The following is a 19,253-nucleotide window of genomic DNA, read 5'->3' as shown; positions in this document are numbered from 1 at the left end:
AAAGCAAATCATCCAGATTTATCTCAAACAAATGAAACAGTAGCCTTAAAAACATTTTGCAATTCACACATTACAAAGGAAATAAATGCATTGAAGATAAATCCAAACTAAAATGTCATTTAATTGAAATTTTCTGTTAAAATTTTCTTACAATCTTTGTTTTGGATACAGAAATTCACACAGCCCAATGTTCCCCACAAGAACTGGAAGCTCAAATTCTCGTCTCTGAGAAGAGAGGAGCCTGCAGTGAGAGATACCAAAGGGTGAGATGTTATATTTATAACCATAAGCTCAAAGGGGGCAGTAATATCAAGCTCCTGTGAAGCATGATGCTCAGAGGAAATGTGTGTGTGCTGCTCCAACATGGCAGCAGGCCACGCTGACGCAGTGGTCCAGAACTAATGCACAGAAGATGCAGAGGCTTTACCCGGGGTTCATTTTAAGTCAGCGCTTCTCTGCTCCTCTCGAACATTTTGTCCCCTTTTCTCCAAACTTAGCACACATCACTTTGCCCAGCTTTGTCTTACCTCGGCTCCAACTGATGAATTTTTTATCTGCACAGCCAACAGATGCAGCCATCTGAGAGGAACTGGGCCCGACGACGGTTCAGCCAGCTGTTCAGGAGGGGAAGGAAAACTCTGCCTGTGGAAATGGGGCACAGTGTGTCTGCATGAACATTTGAGTGACTGGTGTGAGGAGGAGGAGGATGTACTTAAAGTCTGAGCACTGTGTGCTTCAGAGGACTTATTCAGCCAGTGATCGGTCACATCTATTTATTCTCTGCTGCTTATTTATAAAGACTCTTTCTCTTTTTGATGGGATATTATTCTTTCCCATTAAACAGCAATGTTTTAAGCACTCAGCAGGAAATTTCACGATGAATGTCAGTCATCATGATGGGGATTTGAAGTTGTCTCAAACTGTAAATACTGCTCTTTCTGTGTGTTTTTTTTTTCAATACAAGAATATCATCCTCCATGTTTATCATGTTCCTTTATCTTTGCATGTTTAAGGCTCTGTGAGGACTTTCTGTTTGGTGCTGTTTGCAGTGACACCTTTGGCCAGATTTGGTAGTGTTTCTCCAGGAAGAAGAAATGATAAGCACTTGAACCTACTGTTGTAAGGACATGACTCTCACCAAGGTGTGCACTTGTTTTGGAATGCAGATTTTGTTTTTAACAGTACCTTCCTTTGTTCAAGACAACTTTTCCCAGCATGCAATGTAAAGAGGTAATGTATGTGTTTGCAGTTATGTAGAGCTATTGATTGAAACGTGACATCAATCAAACTTTGTAAACTCAATTTGTAGCGTAGTTCAGTAGCCGGCTATATTAAGCGCTACTCACAGCTCTGTTCAGTGCCTGGTCATGTCCTACCAGAGCTCATCTACCAGCTCCAACCTCACCAAACAGAGCTAACATAACCTCACTCTTCATTTTATTGATAGACCCTCAAGTTTGAACAGACCACTGCAGAATAACTGCTGACTGTGGGTTGGAATCAACATTATCACAAACAGCTTAGCTCATGTTGTTTATCTTTCTTCTGCTCTGGCGTCCTTGTGTTTTTTGACAGTTCAGCTCCAGTGTCCACCAGCACTACAAAATTAATCCAAGAAATCCTTTTCAGCAGAGAAAAAAAGGACAGATTCTTTTTCTCATTGTTAAACTTTGCTGGCCAGTGTAGTGTCAGTACAGGGGCTTTAGGTCTACATGTGGTAAATGGATTCATGTCCAACCCCACCATGGATTCTGAGAATCAGTACTTGGAAATAACTGATTTGAGCATTTTAAACCATGGATTATTAACAGGCAAAAAAAAAAAAAAAAAGCTAAGAGAAGCTATTTCAAGATCACGCATAAAGTCCTCAAGGATCTTTGATGATTTAAGAAATAACTGATCCTTTGGGTAAGTAAATTTGGATGTTCATTTTCTAGTTCCATCATACGACCAACACTGTTTCCTAAAATGCTGATCCTATCATCATAGCTCAGGATTCTGTGTTTCTGCCTAATAAAGAAAGTTCACACTAGCTGCTATACATAATTCCTAATACTACATCTTAAGTTGATTGACTGATCATGTCATAAACTTAGTGCATCAGAGGTGGAGTGTCTGGAATCCATTTCTGAGTGTTTAACAGATTTCCGCCTGCTCCCTGATAAATACGTTGGCCGCGTTTCCACCAAGCAGTCCGGGTCAGTTCAGTACGGTTTGGCACATTTAGTACAGTTAAGCCTGATCACGTTTGTGTGTTTCCACAGCAAACTGTGCCCTCTCATGGTAGGTGGTGTGTAAGCCGGAGACCGGCATCTGCCAAACAATAGCGTGACGCCGTAGCAGCGCGACACAGTTTATCCCGCTAATAAATCCAACAAAGAAGAAAAATGTGACACAGTTAACAAAGAGCAGAGATGGAAAACATGCAGCATTTCATCCTCTCTGTGATTGGCATGTAGCTCTTTGATACAAAATGAAATCAAGCTTTGTTTCAGAGAAGTCTGTGAGCTGCCAGGAGAAATGGAGCTGCTGTCGGGGTAAGTGACGATTCTTTTGACCAATCAACAGTCTGCAGAGTTGTAGCTCCACCTTCCGAGAGCAGATCAGTACAGTCTGACACTCATACGAAAGGGTCCCAAAAAGTGGGACGGCTCTTCTCAGTTATTTGGGGATCTGTCCTGGGATAAGTCGGTGGAAACGCCACAAAATGCGTGCCATACCGAGCCGAACCAAACCGAACCAGTCTGCTTGGTGGAAATGCAGCTTTTGATTTAAGGCCATAAGGCTGGGGGTCCAGACTTTATTCAAAGAGTTTATGAAAATGACCCTGGTCCAGCAATTTTATAAACCATAAAATGAACAGGTGAATGCTCTGTTTGATAACTCTTTCTTTCACTAATTTCTGAAAAATCAGTCACTAGGTGTGCTCAACATCCCTCAGGTGTCTCTTGATAACAGATGATCAGTGGCCAGCTTTCTGCAGTGTTATGTTCTGAGTAAAAATCAGCCAACTCTGCTTCTGACCAAGGAAAATTTTCTCCATTAGGGGGCGATGTAGAGAAAACAAGTCAGGACTTTTTTAAGGCAGGATGAGGATCTGGATTGTTTTTTATATTCAGACTATTCTGACCTGCAAACAACATTTAAGGCCTCTGATTTCTTCTTTCTTGAGCACCATTTTTAGCCTTTTCTGCCTTATTTCATCACTTCTTCACTTCTTTTTATCACTCCTCTGTGTTTTTTGAACTCTCAAATTTTCACATGAGGATAAATTCATTCATTCAAAGACGTCAGCTGTGAGAGTTGTTGAGTTCCTGCAGAACATACAGAGCTTTAGTGTTAGACAAGCAGCCTATGCACAGCTCAGATGTAGTTTTATGAGATGTTGCTAGATATACTTGGTTTTGTTTATCTACCTCAAAATACGGACAAGAAACTCATTTGGAGGCAGAATTAATTCTGGATCCAGTGTTTCTTTGCAGTTTAAGAATGAATAAATGATTTTGCAGAGTCTTTGCTGCAATGTGACAGATAGAAGACAGGCCACATGAGTTACTTTAATCTTTTATTTAATCTTTATTCACCTAGGTTGGGGGGATAGACCTCCCCTGGCATTCCCATGTAAAGAGATGTCAATGACAAACACATCCAACCAAACGAGAGAGGGTGAATAGGATTCCAGTCCATACATAAAATACATTTATTTACTATTTATCGAACCACCAGCATCCATGAGTCCCACACAGCATCCATCTGTGCTATTAAATATATAGAGATAACATCTGTGGAGGGTTTATTCACTGTATGTGAGTGTGAAGGGGGGTTGGCAGAAAGGGGCGAGCTTATAGTCGAAAAGAGTGTTGGGTTTGTGGGGGGCGGGGCTTGAGTCATGCCTGCAGCGTCCCCCTTCGTCTACATGATGCCACAGGAGGACAAAGGGTTGGCGATCTGGCAGGTGCAGGCTGACTGGCAGTATTGGCGCACAGTCTGGTAGCAGCTGCGGTCAGCGTCCCCGCCCCACTGTACGGGCCCGTTAGGATCAGAGGGCAAGCGGCTCAGGATGCTGGTGTTGATGGCCAGGGCAGCCAGGCCATAGTCAGTGAACAGCACCGTCTCGCGCCGACACGTGGGGCAGGAGATGAACTTGTATTTGGGACAGGACTCGTAGAGGATCTGCAGGCACTCCTCACACACTGAGTGCAGGCAGGAGAGTATACGTGGACGCTTGCCGGCAAAGTTGTAGGTGTGACCGCAGGTGGGGCAGTCCAGGGGCTCGCAGGGCATCACGGGTCCCGAGGACGACGAGGACGTGGAGGAGGATGTGGAGGAGGAGCGCAGCACGTACTGATTGACGATGACGTCCTCCATCTTGTAGTGGAACTGGTGGTAGCAGATTTCGTTGGCACTGGTTTTGCGCTGCGCCAGGAAGCTCTGCTCCCTGCGCGTCACGGGGACCGGGGAGGACACGATCGACCTGGGGGTCCCTGTCATCTCTAGAGCCAGGTCGCTGCATGCCTGATTGACTATGATTTCACCCTCGCCACCACCATCCCACGCCACTCTGGGGGGCGGGGCATAGCGTGGCTGTGTGACAGGCACGGGGCACTCTCTGGGGAACTTCTCCGACTGGATGATCTTAACGGTGTCCATGGGGATGGTGACGGGCTGGCGCCGGAGGCAGGACATTCGCACAGTTTGTAGGGTGTAAAAGAGACGGGCTGTGGCTCAAATCAGCACTGGACGACCCTGCCGGCTTCTGGGCAAGGGGGAAATTTCACGTACTCTTTTCAGAGTCAGCCATTAGAGGGGACGTGAGGACGGATGGTTGCCTCCATGTTTTCTGCAGAGATCTGTCTGGTTGTTTCTGTCAGCCTGAGTCTTTGTGAGGAGGAGACGGAGAGAGGAGCTCAGCCACAGCCTTCAGCTCTTAGTCTGTCACTGCTGATATGTACAGATTATTACTCAGACAAGCTTACTCTTTCCGACCAGTGTTGACGACTTAAAGGTAGTTTTTTGTTGTTTCTTCTCACTTATGCTGATGATCCTGTGCTGTCTCTGAAGCTTATTTGCAGAAAAGTATATTCACACACAAGGACGGTAATAACTTTAGCACAAAGGTTTGTTCTCACTCAGTGATTACACTAATAAATAATCTCATATGCACACAGATGCTCGCTTATATACACACAATACAGGTTGGTGTTTTCTTCATTCACAGAGTGGGAGTGGGGTATTGAGTTCAGGCGGTCCAGAAGGTATTGTCTGAAATGATATCCTGTGGCCTGCCAAGGAAACTCTTGCCTTCTCAAACCAGCCCTTGCATGTGTGTCTCACTCAACCGCCCGCTTTACTTCCTGTTTTTGGCTGCGGGTGTGTTACTTTCTGACTCCAGTGTGTGAGAATAAGCTCCAGTCTTTCTCCCTGTTCTTGGTCCCGTTTGGTCAGGTGACCGAGTGTCGGCGTGGCTTGTTGATAAGACAGACGGACGGAGGGAGGAGGTCCTTTTTCTGTGATTCCCAAGAAAGATGTTTTTAAGTTCCCTCCGTGGTCCAAGGGTCCTGAAGTTCCTCAGGAGTGGGAGTGAAAGTTTTTGACTTTCAGACAGCTGAGCTGATGGGATAACAGTCTGGAGGATGCCTCTGTGCTTGTTTCACCAACTCCTTTGGTCCATGTACCTGTGAAAACAAGAAAAACACCAATAAGACACAGACATTGCTGCAAACTATCTCTGTTGTTCATCACAGAAAATAAATGGTTTATGCGTGGCAGGTCAGGGTAAGATTATTGATAGACACAGACTGTAAAACAAGTTATTGCAATCCATCCATCCATCCATCCATCCATCCATCCATCCATCCATCCATCCATCCATCCATCCATCCATCCATCCATCCATCCATCCATCCATCAATGCATGCATCCATTGTCTTTATTCCACCTTAGGGGCTGTTGCCTATCCCAGCTGTCATTGGTACAAGGTTGGGGTACACCTGAACTGGCCATAGAGCTAACATGTAGAAACAAACAGCTGTTCAGGCACACATCTACAGGCAATTTAGAGTGACCAATCAACCAGATGAGCATGTCTTTGGGCAGTGGAAGGAAGCCAGAGAAATCCCACACATGCACGGAAAGGACATGTGAACTCCACACAGAAAAGCTCCCGCCTAGCTGGGTATGTCAACCAGAAACCTTCTTGCTGAGAGGCAACTGCCCTCACCACTTGCAGCCCTATCACACACCATGTTTTCCTAACTGAAACAGGCAGGTGAGTCATGTTCAGTGTTTCAGAAAGAATTCTGACTGTGAGATATTGGTTTACTCTATCAGTGTGTGAAGGTAAAGCCTTGTTATTCATAATGCAGGCTGCAGAACTGCTGTTATGAAATATTTGTCCATTGTCTCTGTCTTTCTGTTGTGTCTTGGCCTCTGTACAGGTGTGTCTCTCCAAAGATAAGATCATTATCATGTTGCCTAATATTCCCACACACACTGTGAGCACCTGATTTCTGATTGAATGCATTTAGAGTCCTACAACTTCATAACATTAGATTGATCAGAGATGCAAGGAGAGGTCAGGACCAAAAAACACAGCGTACTTTTGTCATCTGGGTTGTTTATTCAATAGAGTTACAGAAATTAGATCAATGCCAAAATCTCATCCCTTACGGCTAAAATACACCAGATGCTTCTTTGATCTGACTTGGTTCCGTTGCGTGTTGACGGCGTATGCCAGCTCACATCGGCTTTCAGTTCAGTCCGTCATCCTACACGACACCAGACAGCTGGAGGTGCAAGAATTGGGAGATCCCGTGATTCATTAATGAGCCTCTCCTCATTCTTTTTTAGGCTGCAAAACCTCCAACCTGTTTACTCCTGGCCTGGCTGTGCTCAGTTTTGTTGTTGTAGAAGAGCTGGTTGTGACATGGTTTGTTTTATTTTGAAAGTCACTGAGCAGTGTCAGGTGGTTCCCGAGCAAAACTCCCTGTCCCTCCAAGTCTTTTTTTTGTTTGATATGTCACATCTCTGGCATCCAGTAAAAGTAGGAATATATCATATCTGCTGCAACCTGCCAGAGCAGGGATGCAGTCAGACTGCAATGGAGCAAATCCAGTTTAAGTTGACACGCTGACTTGAATGGAAACCTATCTGGTCTGGTGCTGCAATGGAGTGGGGCCAGACTGGAGATGCATCTTGTCCGACCATGCTGCAAAAATGAAATCCAAACTGGTGTTTGTCTGATTTTAAGTAACACATGTCTTATTAGACCTAATATGAGCCACGTTTATCTGACAAGACTAGGGATGGGTACCGAATTAGGTACTTTTGAGGTACCGACCGAATTCTGTCAAAAGTACTGGGTACTGATTCATGAAAAATCAAAAGGTACCATGTTTAGGTACCTAAATGCATCCTTTTGACTGTATGGGAAAAGAGAAAAAAGGCAATTTTCCATGCTGGACATGAACACAGCAATTTAAGATTATATATTGAAGAATAAATATTCAATCGTTCATTTTCTGAATCGCTTGTCCTGTGCAGGGTCGCGGGTGGCTGGAGCCTGTCCCAGCTGTCATTGGGCGAGAGGCGGGGTACACCCTGGACTGGTTGCCAGCCAATCACAGGGCTTGAAGAATAAATATGTTAAAAAAAAAAAAATATTATCAAACAAATGGATATTTTTTTCCACACAAAAAGAAAAAGTACAGAAAATTGGTACCCTTGGGTACCGGTGCCGATTGCCAGGTACCGGGCATCGGTACTGTATCATTTCAAATGTGAAAGGTACCCATCCCTAAACAAGACCAGATTTAAAAAAAAAATAAAAAATCTGCCAATGGGGTATGAAAAATGCACTTCTTTAGTTGATTTTTGAGAGATTTTTGTAATATTCTGTCTCCATCTTGGATATCAAAAGTACCAAAAATGGAAATGTTTCAGAATAAATCACTGTCCTGTTCAACCTTCCCCCTGTTGAGCTGGGAGTGAAGCGCACACCAACAAATGTAATTGATTAATAAAATCTGTGAATTTTAGAGATAGCTCATCCATCAGACCAATCACTGGAATCTTAAGTCTGCTTAAAAAAGTAAACACACCATTTACAGGTAACAATAGCCTCGGTAAACTAAATTTACTAATGATGTTGTGTTGTATGTTTCTTTTAACGAAAGGTAAACAGAGAGTGGTGAACATCAAATGAAGAGTGAATGTATCAGACTGATGTCTGAAGTACACCGTCTGCTCTGAACAGGTGATTGTGACACTCTGCTTTTGTCATGTTTCCTGCTTCCTGTGAACACTCTTTCAGCCTGTCAGTTGCGTCAGTTGGGCTCGATCATGCGTAGGAACACTTACAATCTGCACTGAGGAGTTTGTGTCATACTGTGTGTGGGTTTCATGAAAAAAAGAACAAGTGTGAGGCTGAAAAACGTTCAGTTCAACCAGAACAAAAGCTGCCAAAACAGCAGAGGAGGGAGGATGACACATCTTTCATTCTCTGCACGGCTGTCAACAGTGATGATTCAGTGGAGGAAGAAAAAACTGAGCAGAGGAGGTGACCTACATGGCGATGAAGAGAAAGAGAGAATGAGAATGAGAGGGAGAGCAGGCCCCGGCCCTGGTTTCTATTTATGGTTTGTTTATCTATGCACGTCTCAGTGGTTTCCTGCCCCCGACCTCTGCTGAAGATTCACACCGAAAGAGAGCCGTACCTCACAGGCGGAAGTGTTTTAGCCCATCACTCTCACGTGATGCAGCGAGCTGTGTCAGGCGAGCGACAGACGTTTGTTTCTCTGCTTTATCCCCTCTCTGTTAATCTGTTGACATGTTTGTTCACTGCAAACTCAAACAGGCAGAGCTGTTAGCTGGAATCATCCACAGTCCCCCAGAATGTGCTCCTCCAGCGCTGCGGTGCTGCAACGCCGCTCCAAAAATAGCCTCCTTCTCATCCTGTCGCTAACACAGTATGTATTCACACACCTTTGATAGAGCTGGGCGTTCACTACAAAACCATGTTTTCATCCAGCACCTTGATAGTGACACAACAGGGCAGAGCTTGATGCCTAAAAAAAGATGAATAAGCGATTTGCTCCTCTGCCTGTTTAATCAGGAATAAAAAACCTGTGCACCACATAATAAATTACATAAGTCCAGAACAAAAACACTAATTAAAAAATCCTTCAACATTTTTGTTCCTTAAGATGACAAATTCAAGACTGCAAAAACTGAAATCCAAGCAAGTGTTTCTGTATTATATGACTAAAACCGGTCTAATTAGACTAAATATGGGCCACATTCATCTGACAAGGACAGAAAAATACCTTATTTCGAGGTATGAAAGCACAAAATGTTGCTTAAATTTCTGAAAAGAGGCACTTGTTTGGTCTCCTAAATGAAATACTCTTCAAATTTGTTTAATTAAGGCAAAAAATGTTCAAAATATAAACCAGAAAGTGACTACGCTAGTGTTATTTTGATACTGACGAATGTATGTGATATCAGGATACAAATCTAAAATGTCATGTCAGCTCACAGCTCATCAGACTAGTGTAATGATCCTTATTTTGACTTATTAGCTATAGTGTGCTCTTCCCAAAAACAGTAGCACACAGAGTATTATATAAATTACAGCAGCTCCCGGAGTGTCTTGTTTTGAAGCAGTCAGAAAAAATGTTTTAAGGTTAAATATCATGATAACAGCACCATAGCAAACACCAACAGCACAGCGCTACATAACAGTGAACTGTTGGTGTCAGCAATCAGCTTTGCAAATGATACAAACTGGTAAGAAAAACAGTTTCATGTTAGGAATAAAGCTTGGTTTCCATTATCATCTTAGCTCACATTAAAGAGGGGGTATCTAGCTTTCCTATACTCTAAATATGGATATGAAGTAACAATCTCGGGTGTTCAGACTAAATGTGTGCAGATTTACAAACAACTATACGTTTATATTCTGTCTCTTCACCGTTCAAAGTGCTTGGTTCATAAAATAGCATGAGAGCTGCACAAAATCTTAATGGGACTTGCTAAAATTATGAGGCCATCTCATATGGATGTTCTTATTGGTTCATTACATGCTATTCGTTGTGGGCCTCAAACACCAAGGTCTGTCCATAGCTGGGCCTCCTGCAGGCCCGCAGAGAGCTGACCAATCAGAGAAAAGGGGGTTTGTGGAGTGGGGAGCCTTAAAGAGACAGCAGCTTAAATGAAACATTTCAGGGCCCATCTACATGACGTTTCACCAGAAAATGCATAAACAGATAAATAAATAAATAAATCTGTGTTTATACATAAACGCCCAGGGACTGAAAATGCTGTAGTATGTATCCCAGGCTGTGGAGTCTTTTGGGAGCTCTCCACCAATGTAGAGGTGAGCTGATCGTCTGATGCAGGGGTGGCCAACCTGCGGCTTGTGAGCCACATGTGGCTCTTTGCCTTTCAGTGTGCAGCTCTTCTATCCACAACATAGTTATGAGTAACGGTGTGCCGATCAATCTAAAATATTGATATACTGACGCCAAAGTTGGGATCAGTATTGATCAAAACTTGGGTGATGAGATTGATACTTGATACTTAAAATACAGTTTCTCTTCTCTACATGTGCTCCTCTTAAAAGCTCATGTGCTCATATCTATCTATCTATCTATCTATCTATCTATCTATCTATCTATCTATCTATCTATCTATCTATCTATCTATCTATCTATCTATCTATCTATCTATCGGTCTATCTGCCCGTCCGTCCATCCATCCATCCATCCATCTATTTATCTATCTATCTATCTATCTATTGATTAATTGATAGATAGATAGACAGATTGAATGAACTTTGTCTCTTTTGCAGTAAAACAGACATTTGTATTTGACACGGCTTCAAATGTGAATTTAAACACACTCTTGTAAACACAATAAATCTTGCTTAGAAAATTGGAGACGTATTGATTTTCATTTTATGCCATTTCATATATATGTGAGAAAAAGTGTGTTTGTAAGACCACGTGTTTGATGTGGCTCTTTGTAGTACCATGGAGATTTTTGTGGCTCTTGGTCTCTGACTGGTTGCCCACCCCTGGTCTGGTGTATTCATTGAATGCGTCTTTGCTGATTGCTGATGCACATTTTGTTGATCGACAGTCAACATATTCAGCAACATGAGCAAACACAGCGATCTTCCATTGTTACTGTCGTTGTCTGGTTTCGCGCTTGACAATTTAAGATGTCAAATTGAATGTATAACGTGCATGTGCACTGAAAACTCTGGCTTGCTGTTGACACTACAACGTTGGCTGAGGCATTTCAGAAAACTTCTACTCTGGAGGCCATTTCCAAAAATTCCATTTTAAGGTCAGCTAAAATGCTGTTTCTGTGTAAACGGTAGGCTAAAATCTAAAATCCAACAATACCTTTGTGTTTCACACTTCAACAGTTGTTGTTAAACCGCCCCTAAGACAGAGGCTGAAATAAGGGTTTTCTGAAACACCAGGGGTTGGATGGTATAAAACTGAAAAAAAAAAAGACAACACCTCCTCTTTAAGGTTGTTATAAAGTTTTCATTCAGGCTAAATAACTGAGACACATATTGCAAAGATTGCTTTCATATAGATGATGTTTTCAGCCACTGTTGTTGAATGACAAGGTTTTTTTTTGTAGAGAGCATTTGTCTGATTTTATATTATACTGATTTTCCCAGCTGTAAGATTTTTCTAAGTGTTACTCAAACTTAACTATTCTAATCCCTTCTTGGTTTAAGTGGAAGTTAAAGTGTTAAACTTCTCCAGCTTTCTCATTGCATATATATTTGAGGTTACACAGTGAATGAACTGTATCTAAATAGCAGTTTCTCTACTTTTCAGCTTGTTTTTACTTCAAATCCTGAAACCTAAGCCAGTGTTTATGTTTTATCATAGGTCCTCAAAAACGTTACCTGAACTGCTTCTAGAAAGTATATGTTTTTACTTGTTTAGATATTTCTATTAAGAACTTTGTCTTCTTCTGAGGAATGTGACAGGTAAGTTTTTTCATATCCCACTGGCAGATTTATTTACTTTTTACAGGAAATTGAGCATCATTTTGGTCTTTCCACACCTTGAAACAAGACATTTTCCCAAAAAAGTTAGGTGAATGTGGCTTTAATAAGTCTAGTATACATCCATTTATCTTCTATACCGCTCATCCTGTTCAGGGTCACAGTGGCTGAAGCCTATCCCAGCTGTTCTGGGGTGACACCTTGGACTTGTCCAATCACAGATCCGATGGACAGTTTTTGCTGAAGTTAAACATAAACACTTGCTTGGATTTCAGTTTTTCTCACCCATCCTCAGACTGATGGCAGAGTGTACTCCGTTCAGAGCCAGCCTGTATTATCTAACCCTCCACAGCCCTGGGGTTGTCTCGCCTTAGGACACTCTGGCATGTGGGACCTTGGATGGAACGCCTGCGACGACCGACTGTACCACTGAGTCACAACCGCCCCACACAAAGCAGTACAGAAAGTGTGACTATCTGCTCTTACATCAGCATCAGATCGAGGTGGCCTGAATAATCTGTGATCACCAGTTTAAACTGAAATAACCCGTTCTGTTCCTGATAGATAACGAAGCAAGAACATTTTGTTGACTTCTAGAAAACACGTCTTGCTTGTTGTGATGGGAGCGAGCTTTTAAAGTCAGGAGGCTGCTTGAGGAGCCTTTGAGACTGAGGACAGCTAAAATTACCCTCTAATTTGGTGACAGGACTCTGAAAAAGGCTGATAAGTGATGCAGGCTGTCTGCTGACGGGCCAGCTTTGGTGCAGCCTCCTCCTAATAGACGGAGCCCTCCCCAGTTACGTAAGGAGCTCATCTCCGACCCAGCCACCATATTAACACAGTGCTGCAGCTCTCGCACAGTCCTGACATTGTGTGTGCGTGTGCATCACAGTTTATGCAGTGTGTGTGCGCGCGCGTGTATGTGTACATAGCTTGAGCTCTTCTCCCTGCAGAGGAATTATAACACTAATGAAATCATGGCAGGCATTTGACCTCGTCATCACAAGCAGGAGGAGGAAGAGGAGAGCTGACCACAGGGATGTCAGAGGAGTCTGTCTCTGCAGCAAATTCCTCATACCATTAAACACACATTCACAGTTTAAAGTCACACACACACACTCACACACACACACACTCATCTAGAACATTCTCACCCTCAGACGACTCCTCATCACGTACCTGGCACCACCCTTTACATTCCAGCGGACACAAACAAACAGATAACAAACAGGAGTATTTCTAAATGTGTATCCTATCTGTCAAAGGAGAATTATCTCTCGCTGATTAGACATGGACACACACACACACACGCACACACACATTCATAGAGAGATTCCTTTCCTCTCACACTCCCTCGATGTTTCAGGACCTCATGATCACCCTGGATCGATCCCACCTGTGCGGATCGAAGAGCAGGAAGGGCAGCGTGTTCTGAATGAGTCATAGAAACCCTGCATCAGTCCGTCTCCCTCCCTGTCTCACTCTCCTTTCTCTCAATGGAGACATGTCTTTCTCTCCTTCCTTCCACCTATGTGAGTTTTCTGTCGGCCTGCACTGAACACAAGGTCCGGTCTTTGTGCCCCTATACCACATACCAACAGTATGTCAGGTATGCCAGCTATGTTGAGATGTGTATCCACATTCGTGTCTCGGCTGGTAAAGAGCATCGCCTCGTCTCTCCTCGGACCTGTTGGGGATATTATCCTGTATTTTGATTACATAACGCGTTATGACCTTAGCGTGATCTGAGGACAAATCCCCAGATTTACTGTATGTTCACCGACTGCAGGAAAGCGATTTAGAGAACACAATATGACAGATTCAAAAATTGAAGGATTAGCAGCCAGGGTCACATCATATGATGTGAAATCATATGTGAAGATGCAGCTCTGCCTTGGAACATAAAGCTTTGAAGGATGAGGATTTTAATGTGCATGGTTCGTTTCATCACAGCTCCTAATTCAGACGTAAACATCCAGAAATGCAGATTTCACATGTAAATGCTGCTGGCTCTTTGTTAGATTCACTGTTCACCCGTTAAGCAGTGATTGCATGCTCATGTTTGTGTGGGAACACGGGCAGGAAGTGCTCAGGGAGTATGCGGCTAGGTGTTGTTTTTTATAATCCAGCCTCCTGTCATTCATGACACACACATCGGCCATTTTGCCTCGCAATTCATTACAGCCAAGTGCTCTTTGTTCTCGTCTGTGTAGCTCACACAGCAACATGGCAGAGCGGCTCCCAATGCAGGCGGAAAAATAAAAGCAATAACAGTCACTGCTCCGTCTGACACACACAAACACACACCTCATGGATGATTAATGAGAGGAGGGATTAGCCCGTCAATAAAAACAGGAGATTGAGTGATGAAAGGCATTGATGATTTACTTCCAAGGAGGTTGTTTGTGTGTCTAAGGTATGGATGATGTTGTTGTGATGAGAGGAGCGCGGGCATCATCCGTGGGATAGAGGGCGAGGTGGCCAAAATATTTGGACCGTGTGAGATGGAGCAGCTTTAGTGTGAGGGAGGGGTGAGGAGCAGTTATGCAATCGCAGCATGGTGTACCCAGCACTCTCACTGCAGCGCCGATGTATGGCCAATATGGAGATGCCAGAGTGCTGCTGACAGCTACAGAACAGGCAGTCCCTGCCCTGTCCCTATAACCCTCCACCCATCCTCCTCTTCCTCCTCCTCCTCCTCCTCCTCGTCCTGCCCCTGACTGTCTGTCTGTGAAATGTCATGACCGCTGAAGACATGACACCTCTGAGATACCATCTCCAGCCCAACTGGCATATCGTCACGCTCAGTTCACAGATTCTCATGGTTGTTTGTCAGAAAGCGTGTGTGCAGGTGTGTCATGTGAGTCCTCCATTCATGCAAACATGCGTGTCTGCAAAATGGACGGCCATGATGCAACAGCCGTGTAAACCCAGGCTTCATGTCACAACAAAGCAGAGACCACCTTTGGCTTTTTGATGCTTAGACACAAAGAGAAATAAAAATGAAGCATTCAAGAGGGATGATAGCGACACACACACATCAGGACACATTTATCCTTGAGTCGTCTCTGTGAAATGGATGCAAAGCCGTTTCTCATCCTCACCTGTCTGCCTGCGCACTTCCCTCCTTCCAGCTGTTCCCCGACAATGTCGTCGACGCTGCTCTGTGAGGATAAACCGCTCAGTCTCTTTGTTCCTGGGATGTCTCACCACAGAGATGATGCTCTGTCCTCTCCATTCACTTCCAGCAGGAGGAACGACGCGCAGCAGGAGCAGGAGCAGCGGCGGCAGAACATGGAGGAGATGTAAGATGGAGGAGGCTGTCGTAAGGTGGATGTGTCACGTCTCGGCTGCTTCTCATTTCTCGTTCTTCTTTCCTCTGGTACCTCTGTCCTTCAGCGCCCCAGCCCTGTTTCTCCTCCTCCGAGCTGTCGATGAGGGACTGTCTCTGGTTTCTCTCCTTTCACCATCCTTCTCAAACCAAAGCTCATTCACCGTAGGGGTCTGATCTCTGTGGTCCCTGCCTCGTCGTTCTCCCCCTCTCGTCTTCAGGTGAAGCCTCTCCGTTAATCTCTCTTCTCGTCTCCTCTGCCGATCATCACTCCTCTTCCTCCTTCTCCGTCTGTTCCAGTCAGTGCACCTCACAGCCACACATGCGCAGTGTTTTCACACATACATGCACACTCACACACTCTCCCTCTGTCTCTGTGCCTTTGGCTCCCTCCTAATGCATGTGGCTTGTTTTGTCTGCCCACCCCCTCCTCTTCCTCTCTCCTCTTCCTCTCTCTTTTCTCTCTCACACACACACTCACTCACACACACTCCCTCTCTTTATCTCGTTGCGTTGCTCTCTCTCGCTGCAGCACACACTGCAGTGCCTCTGCAGGCAGGATCACGTTTTCTAGTTGCCAGAGAAAAAATTTCAGCCAATGAGAAAAGAGTCACAGCGTTAGCCACCCCACCCCCTTCCATCACAACACACACATACACACACACACATACACATATACACACAAAAACATGCACATTTATATTCCAGCATCAGCACACAGCTGTCTGGGATAAGAGGCCGTGCACAAAAAGCAATGAATCATAATTTAAATGAAACATTAAGACACACACACCATCCCACACACACACACAGAAACAAACATATGGTAAAGCACACCTACCAGGCACACAGGAAATACAGGAAGCTTGGCACATAGATCTAATCTGGGCAGTGCAGCAGATCTGAGGAGGCAAAACAAAGCATAACATCACTCACCAATTATCTCTTCATCAGGCTGGAAGCTGCAGAAAAACAGATTCATCATCAGCTCAACGCCGATCACGTCCCTCACTCATGTCTGCAGAGATTAAATCCTGCAACAACATCCCCAATTACAACAGAGCAGACACACACCATCATGTTTGTATATCACTTCTCCTTAAGACATCACATCCTCTTAAATGAGAAACCTACAGCTGGGTTTCTGTAAATCCAAACTTGAAAGCAGCATCCTAAGCTCCTGCCACTGATCTGCAGTAATGTTGCATAATGTGGATTTTAATAAGTTGTGTATCTGCTCGAGCTCTTTCCCTAACCGATAAATAATCCTGGGATCAAAGGGGAAGGCGTGCATGATGTGAATTTTTCTATCAATGTCAGAGGGTTGTGCTTACGTAACGGGTGTGCTGGATGCATAATGAAATAAGAAGTATTAGAGAAATGAGACACAGGGCAGCTTCGTCAGGAGCTCATGTTTGTGGGAATTTATCATTCTTGTGTTTGCGCTTTCAGCTGCACTTCTCTAAAGTCGAACACTTGAGAAATATTCAAAGAATGTGCTCAACTCAACATGATGCAAATACTTCCTCAAACTCAGCAGACCACACGCACATCAGTTCAACATTAAGGTAACTTCACTTGGACTGCCGACCAGTTCTGAAGGACGGCTCAACCCAGGGATGGAAATCGAAAACCTTTTCTTATGAGAATCGATAAGAAATGTTTCAATTAGGGCTGTGACTTGAACGCATTAATTAGATTAGTTAATTACACCGCACATTAACGCGTTATAAAAATCAACGCAAGATTAACTCATTAGCTACCGGCCATTTTCAGAGCATCTTGAATGATCTTTTAAGACCCAAATAATCTTGTTTTCTCTGACTATGTAAACACCAAAGTTACTTAAGAAGAGTGGACTCTCTTCTTTTGTGTCTCTCTTCCTGTTTTTGGTCCAAAAAACAGACAAATCAAACTTTTTTGATCGCGTTCATCCTTTGATCCTTACCATGATCGCAGTCGTCTTTTCTCAAGATGGCGCCGCTCTTTCTCTCTGAGCTACAGCAACACATCCTCAGTTGGAGCGTGAGCTGCCTGAACTTTTCTGACTCGCAGCGTCTCTCTGTGTCTCTGTCATCTCACATTTCTCCTCATATCCATGCTGAGCTCTCGTCTAAAGAGCACACCGCTATCACCCACAGTAGTTTACGAGCAGGATTTTGATTGACAAGCTCCACCAGACCCCGCCTCCCTCCGCTGAAAAATATAATTTACTTCTATAGATGCAGTAAACAGTAATCCAATGTCAATGGCAGGGTACACGGACATTTTAATTAATATTGACCAGTTGAAAATCTGGTCAATCTTCTCTTTTTTGTATATTCCTTCGAATACATTAATTCACTCATTAGTCATGCACTATGATTTTGTAATGCCTTAGAATTCAAATTCTTTATGTGGGGACCTTAAGCAGATATAAGATTAAAATGTGATTAATTAGATCAATTAATTACAAATCCTGTAATTAATAAGATTATTTTTTTAATCTCCTGACAGCACTATTTACCACATAACGGCTGATGAATGTACTTGAAAGTAGTGTCCTCAAAAAGACATCTTCTGAACAAAATAAACAGGATTTGGTTGTTTAAACTTGCGTATGAGAATATTCAATGATTTAGTCTTCTACCAAAATCTGTTTGAATTGAAAAGTGTTGCTTCTGATGTTGAATATTGATGTGATTAAAATGTGATTAATGATGATTAATTAATTACAAATGGCATAATTAATTCAAATAATTTTTAAATCAAGTCCCACCACTAGTTTCAATCCATGGATATCATTAGCCTTTGTGCTTAACGATTCCCTTATCAATTCTTTATATTGTGCTGGAGCCGCCGGGCCTTACGTCGACTAGTCTGCTCCAGCTATCTTAGCTTGGCAATTAGATAATGTTTCCCAAGAAAACTCTGATCCAGGATTTTCAGCTTGAAGTTTTACTGAAGAACTGACTTCATAAAGAAATGTACATTACTCTCTCTCTCAGGAGATTCATATACAGTTCATTTGCAATGTTAAATTCACCTTATTTACCAAAATAACAAAATAGCGCAAGCCTGATGCTAATGTATAAGGGAAACTGTATTGAAATGCTAGCAGTTAGCATACATCAGTATAACTTCAGCTTCAGAATAGACAGAATAAACATATCACATCAACTCTTTGTAAAAAATACTGAGAAATTCAAATGTCAAAAGCTAACAGGCAACTGAAAGGCTCATGGCTGACTTCATAACTACGAAAAGCTTCCAAACAACTTAAACCATTGCTATTACCACTTTGAGACACTAGATGGCCTACTTGAATTATTCATATATTACAACACAGTACATCAACGTCACATTGTGTGAAATTTTTACCTGTTTCTGTTTAATTATGACCAGAAATATCCAGACTCAGGGACCAATTACATTTTATTCACTTACAGTATAAACTCAATTAAATGTTGTTGACACAGAAAACCTGTAAAGCTACTTTTTGTACCAAGAAAATTCACGACAGGAATTGATAAGGGAAACATATCAGATATAGAACCAGATCAATGAGCAGAATCGATAAGGGCATCAGTTTTGACAAAATCTTATCAATTCCCATCCCTAGCCCAACCTGATCCAGAACGCAGCAGACGCGCAGTCCATGTAAAGGCCTTATTCCATCATAACCTCCCGGTTCTCATGACACTTTGTCACTTTCAAAATCTTTTTATCAGTCCAGAAAGAGCACAAAGGTTCAGCCCCCTCAGTGTATTTCTAACTTGCACACAGGTTGTTAACCGATCTGACCCCTGAGGTTATCAGGTGGAAATATCTTAACTGTCCCAAAAATCATCAAAATCTGGTGAAAGGGCCAAACCATTTATCAGCTAAATGATAACTTAAAATCTCCACGTT

At 43.1% G+C, this 19,253-nt stretch overlaps 1 protein-coding gene across 1 annotated transcript; it reads right to left on the bottom strand.

Moving 5' to 3' along the window:
* Nucleotides 1-3,552: 3,552 nt before the first annotated feature.
* Nucleotides 3,553-15,909, bottom strand: rnf208 (ring finger protein 208). The gene is made up of 2 exons (XM_074690243.1): nt 15,136-15,909; nt 3,553-5,675 (listed from the first exon to the last, which is right to left on the bottom strand). Exon 2 carries the CDS (start codon nt 4,684-4,686, stop codon nt 3,913-3,915), a length of 774 nt encoding a protein of 257 aa, XP_074546344.1. The 5' UTR covers nt 4,687-5,675; nt 15,136-15,909; the 3' UTR covers nt 3,553-3,912.
* Between the last annotated feature and the right edge of the window lie 3,344 nt (nt 15,910-19,253).

This window comes from Halichoeres trimaculatus, unplaced genomic scaffold, assembly GCF_033239565.1.
Source record: "Halichoeres trimaculatus isolate MK-OKI-2021-1 unplaced genomic scaffold, fHalTri1.1 fHalTri1_scaffold_16, whole genome shotgun sequence".
Classification (NCBI taxonomy): domain Eukaryota; kingdom Metazoa; phylum Chordata; class Actinopteri; order Labriformes; family Labridae; genus Halichoeres; species Halichoeres trimaculatus.
The sequence above is the reverse complement of the archived record's forward strand: the minus strand, read 5'-3'. Positions and strand labels throughout refer to the sequence as shown.

Bases quoted from the DNA above. Each gene is read 5' to 3' on its own strand.
- rnf208 (XM_074690243.1), bottom strand. From the start codon at position 4,686: ATGTCCTGCCTCCGGCGCCAGCCCGTCACCATCCCCATGGACACCGTT.